General features: G+C 37.8%; 1 protein-coding gene and 1 long non-coding RNA gene across 2 annotated transcripts in view; one reads left to right on the forward strand and one right to left on the reverse strand.

Annotated features, from left to right (window-relative positions):
* LOC148835240 (sodium-coupled neutral amino acid transporter 3-like) overlaps nucleotides 1–13126 on the forward strand; it is a 55671-nt gene extending 42545 nt beyond the window's left edge. The window contains exons 8-16 of the mRNA XM_088915593.1: nucleotides 1526–1608; nucleotides 4525–4583; nucleotides 5069–5242; nucleotides 6649–6728; nucleotides 7634–7734; nucleotides 8476–8600; nucleotides 9108–9252; nucleotides 12013–12116; nucleotides 12418–13126. Of these exons, the coding sequence (XP_088771719.1) occupies nucleotides 1526–1608; nucleotides 4525–4583; nucleotides 5069–5242; nucleotides 6649–6728; nucleotides 7634–7734; nucleotides 8476–8600; nucleotides 9108–9252; nucleotides 12013–12116; nucleotides 12418–12522 (976 nt within the window). The 3' untranslated portion in view covers nucleotides 12523–13126. The remainder of the gene's footprint in view (nucleotides 1–1525; nucleotides 1609–4524; nucleotides 4584–5068; nucleotides 5243–6648; nucleotides 6729–7633; nucleotides 7735–8475; nucleotides 8601–9107; nucleotides 9253–12012; nucleotides 12117–12417) is intronic.
* On the reverse strand, nucleotides 690–20092 carry LOC148835241 (uncharacterized). The gene is made up of 3 exons (XR_016091043.1): nucleotides 19965–20092; nucleotides 3326–3432; nucleotides 690–2727 (listed from the first exon to the last, which is right to left on the reverse strand). It is a non-coding gene; the product is annotated as an uncharacterized LOC148835241 (long non-coding RNA).
* Between the last annotated feature and the right edge of the window lie 225 nt (nucleotides 20093–20317).

Below are 20317 nucleotides of genomic sequence, written 5' to 3' on the forward strand. Positions count from 1 at the left end.
TGAGTTTAATGAAAGTGCATTGAACAGATGAGAGTTTTTTGCTCCATGAGTAATTAGAGATTATGATTCACAGTCGCTTTGCGGTACTAATTTTCGGTCTGCTAAGTCTTGTAAAATAAAGTGTTTAAGATTTTACTTGTTCTAACAAAGCAGCACATGTTAGTACACACATCAGTATAAACATGAGTTTGTATAGATTGCTTTTGCAATTGTCTTGTGGATATTTTGATAGAGTAGCTGAGAATAACAATGGAGCCTCACTATTCTTAGCTGAAGTCTACCCTAAGCTTGAGTAGGTGGGCAGATTGGTGGTATCCAATCATTACTTTTTGTGTCTAGGTTGCTAGAGATCACAGATCACAGATTGACACCATCAGCTCTTTAACACATTTTCCTCCACCTGCTGTTACGTGGAGCTACACGTTGTGTCTTTAATAGACAGTCTTTTCCATTGTTCTAAACCAGACAGTAGCTGAAAAAAAGATAAAGGTTTAAATGAAAGAATTCATTGATTTAATCTTTTCATTTTCTGATTTACCTTAGAGCAGATTCTTGGCGGGATTAAAACATTGATAATCAGCAGATTTAGGTTTTCCAGAAGATTGTAATAGTGAAATGTGCAGCCTGCAGTTTGTGGTCCTCATAGATATATTATCATTTGCTGTAAATAAAACAAACATTTCATGATATCTGCCAATCAATGTTTTTATTTTTTACATTTTATGTCTTCTTAACAGTTTTGCTCCGTGAACAATTTAGCTGGAGATCCTAACGTGGTTATTGTCAGGTGTAACTTGCCCCATGTTGTAGTTTACCCTGGGTGATCCTTCACCTCACTGGTGCGATGGTGACTTTTTTATTTTTCCTTTCTCTGAGCAATGGTAGAAAGTAGTCTTACACAAAACTTTGTTCACATGACATTCAGAGCAGTGTACCTGTCACAGGAGCAATTCCTGAAAATGTGTATTTGTATTATTCTTTTTAAGGCACACAACTTTTCATAAATTACAGAAGGGATTATAATGGGCAATACCTTCTAATGTAATGAACACTTCTATTCTATATAGTGTTGTTATTGAATTTTACACCAACAAAAATACAGAATGCATAATGTACATTATATTAAAATAATGTGACAGAACATGTCAATTGTTGCTGCGTATAAACTGAGGATAAGTTGTGAAAAGGTAAATGGAAAATTTCGAATTTTCCACGTCCTCCCCAAATCTTCCCTCACAATAAAAAGTCAAACTAAAGGAAAGTGAGACAGACATAAAAAGTGGCGTAACAAAATACTTATTATACAAAAATTGATGCGTTTTTAAAAGATTAGGGAATAAGAATTCCGTGCAGGAAGGTTTGCTTAGGCACGATAAAGGGAATAATTACATGGTTTTGAAAATAGAGAAAAGAATGAAAATTGCAGTTCAAGTCTATTGTGGAAAAAGAGCTGGAGACTTTCCTTGTGCTGAAGTCTGGATTGGCTTTATGCTTGCTTGCTGACAACAGTCTCTTGTTCTTCTAGGGAGTGGTACGTGAATGGCAACTACCTGGTCATCCTGGTGTCTGTCTGTGTCATCCTGCCTCTGGCTCTCATGAAGCAGCTAGGTGAGTTTCTGGTTTGAACTACCATGATTCAGGAAGCCCTGCTTGTACAGTACTGTATGTTGCATCACATGTTCAGGCTTATAAAGGATGTCTCCATATTTCACCTTAATCTAACCTCACAGCTGCTTTGGAGTCAGTGTGAACTGTGGCATATGACTAAATAAATACATTCCATGCTGAAAAGAGAAAGAAAACACACAAATTCCATTGTAGGTCCCTGCAGTGTTTATAGCCATATACAGTATGTAAGGCTCCTCAGCCGAAGTGTTGTGTCTCTTTTCTTCTCTTTTCAGCTTGGAATAAACCTTTACTTGTTCCTTTGAAGCCTACACATGCTGATGCAGCTACCTACTTCAGATAAATACAGTACATGCTGCTTTTATCATACCGAAAATATATTTTATGGGACATTTTGTTATGTTTTGTAGTGTTCACACACAGCAAGCAATTAGGTGATTTTCCAGAGGACAGACCTAAAATACATGACAATTTCTGACCTTCAGTATTACAGTTGCTATGTGTAGAGGAGGCCAAAATGATGGCGCAGTGCTCATCTGTGTGGAGCTTGTATGTTCTCCCCGTGTTTGCGTGGATTTCCTCTGGGTGTTTCAGTTTCCTTCCACAGTCCAAACACATACTGGTAGGTTAATTGGCTAATGGGAATATGGGCCCTAGTGTGAGTGTGTTTGTGTCTATGTGTCTGTCCTGTGATGGACTGGTGTGTCTTCCAGGGTGTGTCCGACCCTGCGACCCTGTATTGGATTAAACATGTGGAAAAAGGATGGATATGTAGAGGAGCAAAGAGGAGTAATGAGGCTGCTACGAATCTGCAGTGTTGTGCTGTGGTACTTGTGTTTGTAGTTGTAGCCAGTATCGTTGCCTTTCAGATGTACATTCCAGACTTACACACAGCACTAAAGGCAATAATGTAAGACGTGCAAATAAAAATCATCCCTTCCTGAATTTTGATATCTAACAATTTTGCGGTCTTCTTAAATGAGTAGTTTAATTGCCTTAACCACAATCATTCTTGTCATTCCTGCTTTTTGAACTTGTATTGAAGCATAACATTCTTGACGATCTGCCCGCAGATCTCTGTGGTGTGCTGCATCTTAGGTTCTAGTCAAAGAAATTGGAAATAAATCATTGGGCTTTAATGGATATGTAGCGCTGCTTACTTCAAAGATTAAAGAGGATTTAAAAGTAACACACGGTGGTGTGCTTAGAAAACGAGATTTTTGCTCTAGTATCATTCTTGGGTATTGTTCCTTTCAAGAAGAACCATGGCTTCTGTGTTGAAGTGTAATCTCTACTGAAGGATTACTGGCACAGAGACAGAGTAGGAATTCTCTTGTGCCTCCTTTTAAAACATGTTTTGCAGTCAGGAATACTGCCATCCTGCTATGCTTGTCTCTAAATAACACCGGCCTCTAATTAATTGAACATACTCCACTTACCCTCCAGTTTGCTCTGAAGACAAATTCTGTATTGATATATTTGCTTTTATGTTGAAACTTCTTTGTGTCTCCTACTATACTGAACATTTTCATCAATGAAGCATAATACATGCATGAAATACAAATGCCTTATATAAAGTGGGATTCTTTGAGTCAATGGCTACACCCCATGAAAAGTACAGTATGTACTGTATTGCACACTTTCCTGCCAAGTGAAGTCTCTCTCAAATACACATCATCACCCTCTGATGCAGATGTACCTCTCATTCTTCTTCTGAAGTATAGTAATGCTGCTTTCTTCAAATACTTGTCTTTTTGTGGATGGTATTGTTCAGGATTCCCAATATACCGAAGTGTCAAACTAACTCTGAAATGAAAAAAACATTCAGATAAAACCTGTCAACGTGAAGCTAAATTAGACCACTTTACCAAGAAATGTTTTGTAGGAGTCTTCTGGGAATCTTGAGCTCCAGTGCATGCTTGAAACATAAAAAAAAAATCTGTCTTCTTGAGTGTAATGGAGAAAGGGCTAATCATTCTCAGAGAAGCCATCCAAGTTCAGACTATTAACAGTGCATACCATGTGCTCCATTAATTAATCTTGTGTTTCAGGAAGTATTAGTGCATTACTTAAACATCTGGATTAGTCTGTGTGGTTAGTGAAGAAGTGGAGCTCCCGTTGTGGAAACCGTGACGTAATCTCCGTATCTTGATTGGACACAGAGAACCCATTAGTCAAGTCTGCAAACCCTGGGGATCTCAGATCCTGATTGTGAAATGGAATTTGTTTCACACTTTGAGGCTCAGATTCATGTTTCAGTTTTACCGGTAACATGGTAAATCCAATGTCTTTCAGTTCAACTGGCACAAAAACAGTGTAGTGACTGGAAAGGCTGTGATCCTAATTTTGCCTTTATTATCTAGGACTTTCATAGATTCACTGCCTTTCCACACTTGGAAGGATCCTTGGCAATCCTATTTAAACATATGATCTATATATACACATATATTTAATATGTATATACTGTACCACAGTAATAAGATACATTCTGGCCACACTTGAAATCTGCTTTATAACTGTCTATAAACAATCTATTTATATGTTGTTATTGCTGTTATAAACTGTTATAAAAATGACTATATATCCCTAAGGTTCTGGCTCAAACTGTGGTCAAGATTATGTTTCTGATACTAAAATTCAGTTAATCTATCAGTCTATAAATACTTTAGAAATATATACCTTTGAACCCCAAAAAGTATTGGCCCTAAAGTAATGCAAAAATTGTGTTTAATTTTGTTATTTTGTTTAAAGTACACAACAAGTAAGCATTGTTTCTTTATGTAATGTTGCCTAAAAGAGAACAGTTTGACCTGGTCATAACAATGTTCTGAAAGTCCAAGCAGAGGAAGCAAATATATTTTTCTTTATAACAAACTGGTGCTGTTTTTTCAACTACAGGCTACCTGGGCTATACCAGCGGGTTCTCACTAAGCTGTATGGTGTTTTTTCTCATTGTGGTAAGTGCTACCTGTCATAGCATCATGCTGTAAAAACACATTTTAAAGCTACTTATCTATAAAGCAGTCCACTTTGGTTTTAGAATTCAAAGGCACATTGAAATTTAAAGCAATAACGTGTTCTTCTACGTATCACACTTGGACATAAGATAGATTTTTTTAAAAGCTTGAAAAGGCAGCAACCGTTTTGATTCTGTGCCTTTGTTTTAGATCTGGGTTTGGTCCTATTCTTTTTCTCTTACTATTCTATTTAAGCGCTTTGAGAAGCCACCTTTAAAGGCGCTATATAAAATAAAGTTTATTATTATTATTATTATTATTAAATATAATTGCTGAAAAGCTGTGGTGAGGTTTTTTGAAAGTTTTTATCAGTTACCTTTATCTGCTTATATTTTCTCTGCAAAGCATGTCTGCAATGGTGCTGCTGGTAACATGTAAGTGATGGAAAACAATGTTTTATTAATAACATTATTGATTGCCTGCAGGTCATCTATAAGAAGTTCCAGATACCGTGCCCCTTTTATGACTATAAACACAACGCCACAGAGGTTTTTAACACAAGCACAAGTCTGGATCACTCCAGTGGCTACCTGAATGGCCACAGTCAAGAGACAGTAGAGCATGACTGCAGTCCTCGTATGTTCACCCTCAACTCCCAGGTACAGTGAAGCAGCCAGCACCTCTCTCTACCTTACGGATGGTAATTGTGCCCTTCACATTGAACCTCTGTATTTTTTCAAAAGCAGCTAAAAGTTGTGCTCATTCTTACAGCTGGCTATTTTACAGAGGACATCTGTGCAATTACAGACACAAGTACAACAGCTGTACCACACCCGGGATTTGAACTTGCAACCCTCCAATTAGGGGAGCAAGAACCCTCACTTCTAGTAAAAGCACGCTGCAGTTCTTTGTCTGGAGTAGATTAGCCAATGAACACAAAGCCCCATCTATATTTTGTAAAGAAGATCATCAGCATTTCTGCTATCTATTATTTGGGTCCAGTGAGCAATTTTGAAGGTGGGGCTTAATTGTCTGGCATTGGTTCTCCTATTGTTTCAAATTCATTCCTAGTTTGTTGGCAAATACGAGAGGAAAAGCAAGTAAGAGGAAAATCCGCAGACATCTAATTTGGGTAATTGATTGCTTAGTACGTCATCCCTCCACCTCCCGCAGTCATCTCTGACTAATGGTTCCAGACAAGTTTAACTGAGCTGGTATTACCATCATTCTAGTTATCTTAGAATGATGTTTTTAAGACCTCATTATGTGAGCACAGTGAGTATCTATGAAGCAGATTTTTCAGAAAAAGTTTGAAACCTAATTTTGCATTTATTTCTTGCCTTTTTGTTATCATATAATTGGACCATTGTTCTCTGTGGAAGTCTATGTCTAACTCACTCAAGACTGACATTTTTTGTCAATTTTTTCTGTTTCTTGCACACCTGCAATGTGAGCATGACACCAAGCCCTGATGTTTTTTATCTGCGTTATGCTGATATGTTGATGCTTTATGGTTTCTTTTGGTTACCTTTTACATTTTGATTTCCTGAAAGTAGTATTTGACAGTTCTCTTTTGTGAGAGTATGAGAGTATGATTTCCTCAAAAGTCACTATTTCCAAAATATGGAAACAAAACAAGTGAATTTGATAGGAACACACACGCATAATTTCTAAAATGTGAATCCTGCAATTATCTGAATTCAGTTAACACTTGAAAATGATTACTCACTTACTAACTGTAATACACACAAAGCAGCAAGAAATAATAAATGCTGTAAATGTCAAGCCTGTGGCTGTACTGTATTGTAATTTTAAAGTTGAGCATTAAACACATGAAAGAGTAAATAGTGTGCGACAGTGACACAATAGCAAAGGACAACATGAGATTTTTTACTTTAAATTTTTTAGCACTGAAGTCTAGGTGTGCATTCCATTCATTACATGCCATTAATGTAATGAACATCCTGGTTTTATGAATGTACATTTTTTTTAAAACCTGGAAAGGTTTTAAAGGTTGTGCATTGTAATGTCTTTTACCTTATGTAATGCCATGTCTTTGTTCCAGACGGCCTATACCATACCAATCCTGGCCTTTGCCTTTGTGTGCCACCCAGAGGTTCTGCCTATCTACACTGAACTTCGCAAGTATGTGTGGTTGAAACAGTAGAGTTATGTAGTGTCTGTCTAGTGCAGCACTCTTTTAATCGTGGTTCTGCAGGACCCCATACTTTCTATTTTTTTGTTCTAACAAAGCTTTTCAATAATAACAATTATTGAACCCTTAATTTATCCAACCATGTACTTTTTAACCCTGTTCCTGTACTCAAGTTTCATTGTCATTATTCTCATTTATGTGTATCTGTGTCCAAGAAATGTTGCAAACAGATCTCTCTTTCAACTTGGTTTAAAATTTCAGTGATGTATGTACCCACTGTTTAAATTCCATCCTGGAACGGTAGACCTAACTGAGGGAAAATCAGAAACCCCGTTTCTCATACAGGGTTGACGCTAATTGCTTCCAGTATCCAAGATCTGGAACTGAATTTTTAAGAGTAGTTTAATTAAAGTCTCACTGGTTTACAGTATAGTGTCAAGTCCTCTCCACCTGCAAAGCTTTACTCTTTTGTGTCTGTAGTGTTTTGATCATGCGTTACATTCTTTAGCTTCTCAATTGCAGGGCTCCTTCAGATTGGTAATGCAGTGGCAGGCCATTATCAAAGCTAAAACACACAAAGCAGTTCACTGCAATTACTCAACAAACTCTCCATGCTGTAATTGGTTGTATAGAGTGGTTGCCAAGCAACTCTTAGCTCCCTTGGCCTAATATTTTACTAGATATTTTTTTTTGTGTAATAATTAAAAAAATAACCCTTTAAATCCAGAAGCAGTGTCTTTCCAAAGAAGCAAAAATACCAGATTAAAATGTTGATATTTCAGGCATTTGTGTTGCTTCCTCCTGGGTCACATTCCTTTTCTCCAAGTGTGCGAGTGTGGACGCGCTGTGTTTTTTTCTCTCTCGTTGTTTCCATGCCCATCTTTTCTAATTTCAGCCCCAGCAAGAGGAAAATGCAGCGCGTCTCTAACATCTCCATTGCTGTCATGTACACCATGTACTTCCTAGCAGCTCTGTTCGGATACCTGACTTTCTATGGTGAGGTTTCTCCTGCATTAGTCAGGCAGTGTGCCAGAGGCCCCAGCCCAGTGCCTTCAGGGATAGCTCTCTTTGCTTCGGCACACAGAAGTCACACTTCTTTTTTGTTATTCCTGAGGGAGGGTCCCTTGTACTTTTGCCCAACATGGTCGAATTCAAATTGCACCACTGTTTAGAAATGAGGGACTGTGTTTTTGTGAGGGTAGGCATTGGCCAAATATTTTGTCTTTGACGGAGTGGACAGCGACAGATTCACCTCACTGTAGTTTAAACAGTTAAAATAAAAAGAGTTCAGAAATTACATAAGTGTCAAGGGACTTTTACTTTGTGAACTTCACAGTTCTCTTAGTTTTTATTATTTCCCTCTTGCCTGTGGCCTGAAAGAAAAGGAAATATAATGTGACAGCATCACCTGGTGGTCACTTCCTAATACTACTCTGGTTGTTGTATGTATGAGCCTTGTAATTCCGGCTCATGATTAAAAATACCATATATTTTCTGTAACATTGAATTCACCTGTCTTACAGAGAGAGTTGAGTTTTTATGTTAAATTCTAAATTGAGGAATAGTATTCCTCTCATTGTGCTCGAAATTGCGGTACTAGTTCTAGAGGGACTTTTTCACTGTTCATTGTGAAGAAGTCAGCTGGGTTGACTTCGTCAGTGCCTTTGACAAATACCTGAATACTCGTAACAGGAATAGTCTTTTCTGTTCAAGACACCCTGTCTCATCTCTCTGCAGGTAATGTGGAAGCTGAGCTGCTGCACACCTACAGCCGCATTGACCCCTATGACACGCTGATCCTGTGTGTGAGGCTGGCTGTGCTCACTGCCGTCACTCTTACTGTGCCTATCGTCCTGTTCCCGGTGAGCGGGACACCTGGGCCTTCAGCCAACAAGGGCTTTAACCTAGCTCAGGTCCCATCGTCAAGACGTCTTTCCCACACTTACGGGTGTGGTGTTAATCTGGAAATCATAGGACAAAAACTACATGCAGTGTACTTCAGTCACCAAAAAGTAAACTAGAACATCATTGCTGCGCCCTGTAAATGGAGAATTATGAAAAGAGGTTTTGGGAAATAAAACAACATATTTGATCATCAAAACTTTCAGCACTGGGTTTAAAAATGTGCATGGTATTCTTCAGGAATTGCTGAAATAACAATATTCTTGCTATAGGAATTGCTTGGCCAAGATTAGGATTATGTGGAGTACTGTGTAGAGTTAATAAAAACATCTTTGGATATTATGTGCCATTTATTGGTACATGATTTTGGGGATGGTAGTGTAGGTGCCTCAATGCCTCACCTGTGCTTGCTGGCCTGCTGTCACTCCTCCCTCTCCAGGCTCAGTGATTTACTCTGTACCTTGCAGGTGCGGCGAGCTATTCAGCAGATGCTGTTTCCCAACAAGACCTTTAACTGGCTGCGCCACATCATCATTGCTGTGTGCCTGCTCACACTCATCAACATGCTCGTCATATTTGCACCCAACATCCTGGGCATCTTTGGGATCATTGGTGAGTCTGATTGGTCCCCTTCGGGCTCTTGAACTGGCACTGGGCTCCAGCAGAACTAACCCTGTAAAATGTCATGCTTACGGGAAGTTAAATAATTAATTACTAAATAAATAGTTGCTGGGCCCTGTTTTGTAAGGATGGATCCTTGATTTTGTTTGTCCTGATTTCATTCATTTGAAACTGAATGAAAGTGGCTGGCATGGTAGTGCAGTAGTTAGCATAGCTGCCACACAGTGCTGGAGCCCTGGATTCAATTCTGGACCTAGGCTGCTATCTGTGTGGAGTTTATATGCTCTGTCTGTGTTTGCGTGGGTTTTCACCAGGTGCTCAGGCTGTTCACTGTCTAAAGATATATTGGTAGGTCAATTGGCTTCTGGGAAAATTGGCCCTAATTGTAGTGTGTGTCTGTGTCTGTGTGTGCCCTGCGCTGGACTGGTGTCCCGTTCAGGATGTACCCTGCCTTGCTTCCGTTGCTTGCCGGGGATAGGCTCCGGCACCTCCCAAACCCTGAATTGGAAGATGTGGTTAGAAAATGAATGGACGGACGAATATACCTAAATGTACAGTGTTGGAAATATTCCTGGAACACAAAAAAAACAGATATAACACAAAACGTAAATCTCATTTCATGTGGGAAAATGAAATGCACCATAATAAAGTCACGTGTTGCTATAATACACAGCAATTTAGAAAAGTGCCACACCCACATAAAGAATATACAAGTATATGTGGTGATACCACAGTACCGCGTGGAATGTGTGCTGATTTCTACGGCTCCAGGGAAGGACATGCATGTAGAAATCGTACATCTTCATGTGACAAATCGTAGCCTGGCTCCATGTTTCAGCAGTATATGCAAGACCCTTTTGAGGGTACTCAGAACTGGAACTGATGATAATAGCAGTCAGGGCACAAAGCCCAGACTCTCCTGATATTATGTTAAATACCTCAGAGTATGTACTGTACTGTGCGTGACAGATGGCTATCCACCAGACTTGGAGTGAAGTGTAACTTGCATTCCATGTCATTATCATCCCAGTCCAAGCCTGAGCCATGAGTTGCAAATTCCTGCTTTTGAAGGCCTAATCAGAATCTCAAGTCCTACAAACAAACATAATTCAAAATTCCCATTCAATTCGTGCAGATCTTGCTAATGACCTGATTTGGTGCCTGAAAACCAGTACTGAGGAGAAGAAATTAAGCAAAAAGGCAGAAATGGGCTACCAATGTAAAACACATCCATTAGGACTCAATAGCAGTATTATATGCCTTACCGTTCTGTATTTAAGATGAACACTTGTACTTGAATCTAGTTCATTGCTGGATTGTGGTTTATCACCCAACGGTATTTAATATCACTACTAGTATTATATATAAAGATATCTAAATGTTCTGTAACAAACCTTTTTGTAACTATTGAATTTTAAAGAAAGGTTCGGAAGGAGGTCAAGACCTAATCTTGCCCACTGCCAGCTACCTTACTGCCTCTCTTAGTAACTTACTTACTGACTCTTACCGACTTTCGTTTTCATATCACTCTCTCCGCCCCATCTTTGCCCTTCCAGCAGCAACTTCCCTCATTCCTTCATTAAAGGGGGGGTGAAGGGGCTCTGACAGTTCAATAGTTCAGTCCTTACAGGCAGGTTGTTGTTCACCTCAGCCAGGTGAATTAGTGTCTAACTGAATGACTGGACTGTAGCTGGACGTATTGCTCCTATTTTGTCATTTATATTACTGATCACATCGTATTATAATGGCCGAGATGACTTCTGTGGCTTGCAGGTATCGAGTCATGACAAAGTAAAAATCTCAGTAAATGTTTTGCGGAGCCCACCAGCTTGATAACCCCACCTGCCTTGCACCTCACGTGGCATGAACTCATCTGCCTGCCCTCTGAAACTGGCAATGACATGTAGGTGTGAGGTGAGGTCAGGAAACTCTCCCAGATTAGATAAACACTCTGTCCTGTTTACTGAGACTTCAAACCTGAATCGCGTTTGTTTTAACCACACACTAAAATGCCCCTAACCTTTTCCAGCATCTGTTCTAAAGACCACTGCAATTACATAAATGCTTATTTGCCTTTCTGGAAATCAGTGTCATGCCACTAAAGGGTCACGTGTTGGAGTATAGCCCTTTTGTGAAACAAAATAAACGTTTCTTGGTAAAAATAACTCAGTAAATTAGACTGCTGCTTTCAAAACACAACATGCCAGAAAGAACTCTGTTCTGTCTGCCATTTTAATATCATTCACATTTGAGGAACTGGTTTTGATCTCTTCAAACTAGTGATATTGTTAAAGTGGAGGTCTCTTACTGAACCTAGAAGGATACAGACTTATCATTCCAGTACAGAGCTCTGCAGAACCTGTGAGAGACCCTCTATTCTAGCCCATCAGCCTTGCTGTTTCTCTAAATTTCTCTGTTTAGTTCATAGTTGCCTGGCAACCTGAGTCTCCTTTCGGCCATGCTTAATGATGCTCCGTCCTTCTGTCACAATTTGTTTCAGCTGTGCCCCTCTGATTCCCCCCACATACTAATGGCTTACTGCTTATATTCTGCTTGTGTGCTCTGTGATGGATCATCTGTTGTTTTTATCCTAATAACCAGTGTTATTTGTCTTTTGTCTCAATTTTAGGTGTAGTTTTGCTGTCTTTGAATTTGTGTTTGGGCAGTGCAATGTTGAATTTTGGAGCCATCTTTGCCTTCTCTGTGTCCCCATTACCACTTACTCTCTCTCTCTTTCTCACTCCTTGTCAGGCGCAACATCTGCTCCTTGCCTCATATTCATCTTCCCTGCTGTCTTCTACATCCGCATCGTTCCAAAGGACGAGGAACCTATGCGATCCACTCCCAAGATCCTGGTAGGCTGCCCATCCTCACCGAAATGAATTCTACCATTGTAGCAATTACACTCAAACAACATACTGTATAATCTAAAATAGTGCTTCATGCATTAATGTTATTTGTTTTAACTTATTTTTAACATCTCTACTTAGATATCACACTTTTTCATGTGTTTCTAAAAATTAGAGTACACATAGATGATATGCAATTTATACTGACTCCCAGTTTATCTATTTACAGAGCTCTTGAATATACGTTACAGCACATTGAAACATGCCTCTAGGCACTACTCATTGATTATTTCTTCTCATTTTTCAGGCTGCCTGTTTTGCCGGGTTGGGAGTCCTCTTTATGATAATGAGCCTGAGTTTCATCATTATCGACTGGACAACAGGGAGCAGCAATGCTGGTGGTGGCCATTAGGCCCTGCCCCTGTTTGTGGGGGGTTAAGAATTGTTGCTATTTTGTCACTGTTTAGAGGATGCACCATCTCTTCGAATAGGAAATATCAACCAGGGCTGGACTTTTTCAAGCTTTCCTCAGCTGTTGAAAGATCCAGCACACAGTGTACAGTTAATTATTGTCCTCTGCCTGGACAGATGGGTTAAAGTCAACACATGAGAACCACCATACCTCAGTGAAGGGCCTTCAGTTGATTAGCCCGATCCATGACTTGAACTTGTTAGAAATCCTTAATTATATTAATTCTTTATTTGCTTCATGAAAAACTCCCTTCTTAGTCCATTGCCTTTAAATTCACAAGAATGAATTGATGTGATTTGGCAGAGAGGATAGCAGATCTACAGTTTAGTTCCTCTGGGAAATTGATATGTGGAATCCTAAAACATTAGTTTTTGCTTGTTTTTCTATTTTTTCATGTTAAAGTGAGAAACAAAAATTAAAAGAGAGATTCGTTGATTTGGGAAGGTAGTGATTACCATTTTAATTCAGAAGCTAGGTAAAGTTGTACAGTATATCAAGGAACAAGCAATGGTTATTTCTACACTGTAAAGTAAAAAAAAAGAAAGACAACATTTCATCTGGTGAGCCTCTTCAGATGGGAGTTTGAAAATCGTGCATAGCTCTGCGAATTCTCAAATGAGAAAAACTTCCGGCACAGACACTAGAACAGAAATTAAAAAAGACACTCACTGGAACATTGCAGTGGTTTTCGTTTTCTATTTTTAATTGCCAATGATTTAATCATTTCTGATACACATGTGACGACATCTAAACTCCTTGCATATACTTGCTAGGAGCTGAGGTAAACACAATAAAACAGTGGTTTTAACATTGGAATATCTATGGTGCCATTGTAGCAATACCAAAGGTAACCCTGCCTGAAGATACAGAGTAAAGCTGAGACTGAACAGACATTCAGAAAAGGGATAGTGCATCCTTGCAAACATGACGGAAGTAGACATTCAAGCTGGCTTGCTGAAATTGCAACCTTTCTCCCCGATACCCCTTAATTACCCTGAACTAACCTTTTTCCTAACCCCTGAACCTTGTGAACTACAGCTAGTACTGTACAGAGGCAAAGAAAGAGCACAGTTAAGTTTTATAATACCAGAGCATACACTACAAATGTTAGGAGTGTAGAGTGTTATTTAGTATTTTTATATAAAGGCTACAATGATAAGTTATTTTGTAAGTAGGACTGGGGAAATATAATGTGCAATAGAAAAGAAACGGGCAGTCAATTGTACTGGAGCAATATCTGTGGCATTCCAGGTACTCTATTCATCTGCTTCCTAGACTGCCATTCTATTTTCAGAAAACATGAACAAGGTCATAAATAAATGTTTGGCCCATGTTGCTCATTTAGGTGATAATGGCTTATCCTTCTTCCTGGAGTACATTGTCATTTATTCATTTTGTGTGTTTTCAGCACAACAAGAAAACAAAGAGTTTTGAGCTTTGCCATAGATGTAGCAAGCACATTTTGTGGCAGCTCGGTCTCATTTTTGTGCCATATTTGTGGTTCGGACTGAAGCGCAGTGGTTAGCATGGCTGCTTCGGCACTGAGGTGGCGGGTGGATGTTCTTCCTGTGTTCCTTCACGTGCTCTGTTTTCCTCCCGCAGCCCAAAGACGTACGGTTAATTTGCTTCTGAGAAAACTGGCCCTGGTGTGAGTGTGTGTGTGTCTGATGATTTGACTTGGCAATGAAACTAAAACATTTGATCAAACAAAGCATATACTCTGAACTGTCTTATCATTGTGGGCCTTTGGTGTAAGCTACTCAAGTGAGTAAGGTTTGTCAAAACAAAAGAAAAACTAATTTTGAATTAGCTATTAATGGTTAAATAAGAACAATAGTATATAAGGAAAAGATGAATTTTGCAAATGGCTTTTAGACTTACATTTTACTTAGGGGAAATATCTAATTTCAACAGGTGTTGAAATTCAAGGTTGTCTCATGTTTCCAGTATAGACTATAATTAAGATGACTTAGTGTTGAGATATTTCAGATATTATATATTATATAAGTTTAATATTAAATCCAGGAAAATTAGATTAGTGTTACATAAAAACAGTGAATCAAACAGTATATATCAGGAAAGAGGTAAAAAATGCTAGAAGCTCCATTTCATAAATACAATCCAGTGAAGTAAAACAAAGCTTCTTTGAAATGTGTTTTGGATACTTGTATTCAGACTGCTATTTCATATTTTAATTTATTTCCAGTATTGAGTATTAATCAGTTATACATTTAAAATGTGTACTATATTAATTGCAAATCTTTGCAGTGTTGAACAAATATTGCACACATGTAAATCATTTTATACTTTGTATTTAAAGCTATCTGTCAGGTTTGATGGACAATATTTCTCAGATTTTAATGCTTGTAAAAACTGAAATGCTTCTAAAAAAACAAGTTACATTTCTCAGACACTATATGATAGACCATCTCTGTTTTGGCTTAGGAGCTGAGAAGCTAGCTTTCTTCCCCAGGCTAGATATCTTTGCTTGAAAACAAAATGAAATCTGAAAAATGTGAAACTTAGTAGTTTTTAGTAGTTTTATTTGTAATCAGCATCAAATAAATGGTTAGGAAGGACAGCCTTTGTCTTCTCAGCAAAACTGAACTAGTGCCATATTCTGGAAATTAACACAAACTTCTCAGAAACAAGTTTTTTTTTCATTTTTGGTGCAGCAACACTGAAGACAGAATGTTGAAACATTTCTTACACACCATTTTCTTATTGCTGTATTATTCAAACCAAGTGGTTATATTATTTAAGGTTTATATTATTATTATACTGTAATAATATATATTATTGTGTATGACTCTACATTATAAAGTTACATAAAGAAGGGTATCCTGTCCTTAGTCTCCTTCTGTTTTCCAACCTACTGTTTTATCTGAACTCACCTGCCAGAGCCCTGCTTATATTTAACCCCAGTCCTACTTAAGAAAATTGTTGTGTTATTGTTGTTTTTATTGTATTTTATTGATTTCCACATTTGTGGATGTTTTAGTTTATAATGTACAGTAGTTGATTTTCGTAATTTATAGAGGTGGGTGCGTCTGAGAGTTTCACCGCATTTCAAAGTGCGTTCTTGTGAACTGCAAAAGTTGTGGTTCACCTAAACAAGCATGCCCTTTCACCAGCTTGCAAGTCCCATTTTAGGAAGAACACGTTCACAACTGGACATTGGTTTTAATGGTGAAACCCTACAGTATATCCTTTGTTACAGAGCAGTGACCGGCGTACAGTAACTGACTGCTTATACTAGTCTTTTCTGTCAGTCTTTCTGTCTGGTCTCTACAGCACCATCCTTTTATACTTTAACTGGCACTTATTTCAAATTATGTCATGTCAGTGTTCAAGTATCACGTCGAAATATACCATGATACTGTTTCAAAATCCTAATTTTCAACAAAATATATACAATTTCCTCATCTATGAACTAGTTTATTTGTATTCAAGTTACAGGAGGATGGTAAACTTGTAAAATTATGTTATTCTACTGTACTGTAACCTAAACTTGTACTGGCTTCCTAACCAGGGGATAAAGAATGTATTTCACTCACGGTTAACAAGTCTAATCCCAGGCTGTTTAATATGCCATCTATTAGAACTATCATTGTCCACAACAGACTGTCAGCTATTTATTAATTGATGCAAGCAATGATTGATGTCGTGGTTGAAGAGCTGGTTAAAGCCTAAGTCTGGAAAGGGAATTGATAGAAAGGACTAGCTGACTTGATTTCTGAGAATCAATGTGAACAATTTGGCATGCTTTTAGGTCATGATATGAGCGGTAGTGTGCAAAAAATGTCCATGTAAAACTTTTAGATTGTGTTGCCAGACACATACTGTACCATGTTTGAGAACCAGGGCAGACTTTGTTAAAACTGATTGCCAAATGGTGCCTGGGTAACTGGGTCCTCTCACAAAAACTCTTGTTTTCTCATTGTATTTTTGGTCTACTACTAAAATGATGAAATGGCAATGAGTGAATAACAATTTGTATGAATTTTGGGCTTACATGTCAGCATTTATAAATAATGTATATATTTAATAAAAAAGTAAACCCTTTATATTCTTGATGCATATCTAGTTTGTATAGTGTAAATAGACAGCAGGGACAGTTTTAGTTTGACAATAAAATAAAAGTAGTGATTTTTAAAAGTGTTCAAGCTTGTTTTTTCTAGATTTTTTTACTTTTCATTATAAATACATTCACGGCACTTACTATGACTAATGCACAGAACAAAAGCGTTCATACCACATCCATCTTGTAGAAGGGTGAATGAATTCTGAATTAAATTGCGTTAAAACAATAGGAATGTACCTTTTTTCCTTTCAGGTTTTTCTTTAAAAAGTGGGCACAAGATTTTTTCCGCACCAATTACGAACAGACAGTTTACGTTTCTCCTCCTTACAAACCTAATATGAGCAAGGAAAATAACAAATTCCTGCATCTTTTACTCTCACAACATGCAAACTTCATCTCTGTAACCCAGACCTTTTCTGAACTTGTTTTTGAGCTATTAAAGTTGACCAAGGCAGACCTCTCTGTAGACTGTTTCTATCACCAGCACATGAAGAAAATCCAAAGGTCAGGTTTACGGTGCTCAAATTCTGTCTTGATCAGAATTCTCACTGATGTGCTAATCAGTGCTGCCAGAGTGGTACTACACTGAGGATTTCACATCGTAAACTGGATTTCTTCTTCTCAAGCAGATAGCTATGAGGGTTAAGAGGAAATGGGGCTAAGAGTTCAGCTTTGAAAGCAACAGCTTGGGCTCAGTGGAAATGGCAGATAGTAGGTGAAAGAAAAAGGCCTATATAAACCTGTGCCAGTTGTCAATTCCAAGAACCCATAATGCTGTGTTTGCTTTTCAGAGATGCACATGGGCAATGCATGTCAGTCATAAGTGCCATCACACAGTCAGGTGGTTGTCCACTCCACACAATCACACACACACACAACACCTGCCCACACCCCACAGTTCCCCTCTTATTTTCCCATTCTGCAGACATGTTTTTCTCCTCTATCACACCATCACTAAAGTGTTTACGGTAAAGCATTAACCTTAACAAACTCCTTGGAACTGCCCCAGTTTTAAAAACAAACCTCTAGGTCCTTGTTGACTTGTAACTGTGATATGTACAGCACACTGAACCATTGAAAAATACTTTCTCATTTACAATAGTCTATGTTGAGGAGAATACTATCATGTCCATATTTCAGTGAAACTACAAAAATCCAAAACTCTGATTTTCATTAATAATATTACTGACAAGTTATTCATCTTAAACTCTTCATTTCTTAACATTTTAACTGGCAAACATGGAACAAGAGAAAGTGCTCTTGTTTCTAAACTAAACCAAATATCTAAATCTGCAAAATTTGAAACTGGAGAAGTACATTTTTGTCCAAACTAATTCAAAAATGAAAGCGCGGATTTCATGCCAGTTTTAGTGACAGTGAGTTTAAGCGTTATTAACTTAGGAATATTCTCAAGATTAGGAAACATGTGGCTACAGTATGTGATTTGGAGCAAAGCCATTTGTTAATATGAGGTTTAAAATGATGTTTTAAATAGAAATCTGGTGATTATGATGTTTACATGATGTTATGTAACAAGTTTGACTATTTTATGTTATAGCCTTTTATATTTTTTTTTGGTATGATAGACAGTACAATATGTTTATTGAACTAAACCTAATTAATATACAGTAGCAGGCCCCACTGCTGCTGATAGCTTATCAAACAAATTAGCACTCGAATACATGAACACTCTTAATGTTGATATTCCTTTATTTTTTGTGCCCTTTCAAACTTTTTAATGCTTTAATGCTTCCTGAAACTGTAAAGATGTTGTACATTTTCTGTTTAGGTAATCATAATAGTGTTTGTAATCTTAACATAATAACATAATAGTTACATCCTACATCTACAGTAGTACCTTGTAAACTCAACTGCAACCTGTCATGAAAACAGATAGATTTTACCTGGCACATTTTAGATCTGTGTTTTGAAGAATAACCTTGGTTCTTCTTTATAAAACATTTTACATTCTAATAATCTCACTGTTATTGCTGTGTTGGCAAGAATCCAAGCAAAAAAGAATTATATTCTGATAAAAGTAAAGTTACACAAGGTACAAATCTAAGCACTCGGAATTACATTAACAGTTTTTCTGTCCTAGGTAAACAATATCAATGTTTAAGGGTTCAAGGTCCAAACATAAAATTGCCAGTCGCTGGCAATTCTTCTTAAAAGATATTTTTAGTGAATTCTGAAAAGAATTGGGGAAGTGTGATTGAGTTGGGGACAAAAAGGTTACACATTAAACCAGGATTGTTCCTCCCATCATCTGCTGTAACACATTGTATTGCAGTGGAATATGTGAAAATCCAGATTTGTGGTGCTCATGACTCTGCTGAAAGTATAGCAAGTGGATGAAACTTTTAAATCAACTTAAATACAGACGCTTGCTGGAAGCTTGTTTTTATATTGAATTGTTCATAGCCAAGAGAACTAGCTGTGGCTAAGTAATGCTACAGGTATGTGCCACCTTTGAAAAAATATTCAGTCTTTTTTGTCTGATTTAGAAATACACACATAAAACCAGACAATGGTACAGTAATAATATCAAAGTACTCTAAATGCCCGGCTCTACAGTTGTGTACACTGGAACCATTGCCTAATATTCTCTTCATCACACCGACTATGCTCATCTGCGCAATACAAAATGACATTTATCTGATAAGCTTGAAAGAGATTTATTCACTATAACACTGACAATTTTGGTCAGCCACTTCCCTGCATAAGTTCAGCCTCTAGAACGATATTCAAGATAAGGCCTGGATTTTGAAGACACTCGCATACTGATTTTAGGATTGTGAGGATATTAATAGTGAACATGATCGATATTCCAACAAGCTGGTCATGAAAAGGTATGCGTATGCTACTGGAAGACACAGATAGAGTGGAAAGCCATTCTTTTTTAAGTGTGAAAGTATTCACGGCTAAGCTCGTTCAGACGAGGTTGAATTCAACACACGGACCTTCAAAATGCCTGTTCAGACCCACAGTGGCTCATCATACAAAGGTCAAAGCTTCTCATTATTTGAATATTCTGAGATTCAAATTCCCTGGCTCATAAATTAACAAAGAGTAGTGTGCCACTCTGAGGCTGTACAGAGAAGATGCATATAGCTTCTTTCCAAGTAAACAAGAGCTTAGATTACTGTTATTACGTTTTCACTTGTCTGAAGCTTTTTCCCAAAGTGGCTTTGGATCAGCAATGCAGTAGTATGTATTTTAGCCAAAGGAGTGTGATTCAGAATTACAGTGCAATACATTTGTGATTATAAAATGCCATGATGGAAAATTCACTTACCAATGTATTTTATCTTGTATTTTCCTTTCTCTGACATTGTGCTCCTTGATCTTATTCACACTATGCGCTAAGTTCCCACAGATTTCAGCTGAGTGGACATCACAGTAAAACAAATAAAATGAATGTCCTAGGTTAATTATTGCAAAACACTTGTAATGTTGACACTTTAGGCTCTCCAATCATTACTTTTCTCAGAAGTTAAGGTGTCATGTAAATAAATCTCTTTCCAAAACAGGAAACAATACCATCCCAGTTGTACTCATTTACCTTCTATGAGTGTCCTTGATTTATCTGTAACTTCTGTTTATGATAGTTTGACACCTCTGACCCTCATTTTCAGGTGTTTAATAAAC

Source organism: Atractosteus spatula, chromosome 5 (genome assembly GCF_055471065.1).
Source record: "Atractosteus spatula isolate fAtrSpa1 chromosome 5, fAtrSpa1.hap1, whole genome shotgun sequence".
Classification (NCBI taxonomy): Eukaryota; Metazoa; Chordata; class Actinopteri; order Semionotiformes; family Lepisosteidae; genus Atractosteus; species Atractosteus spatula.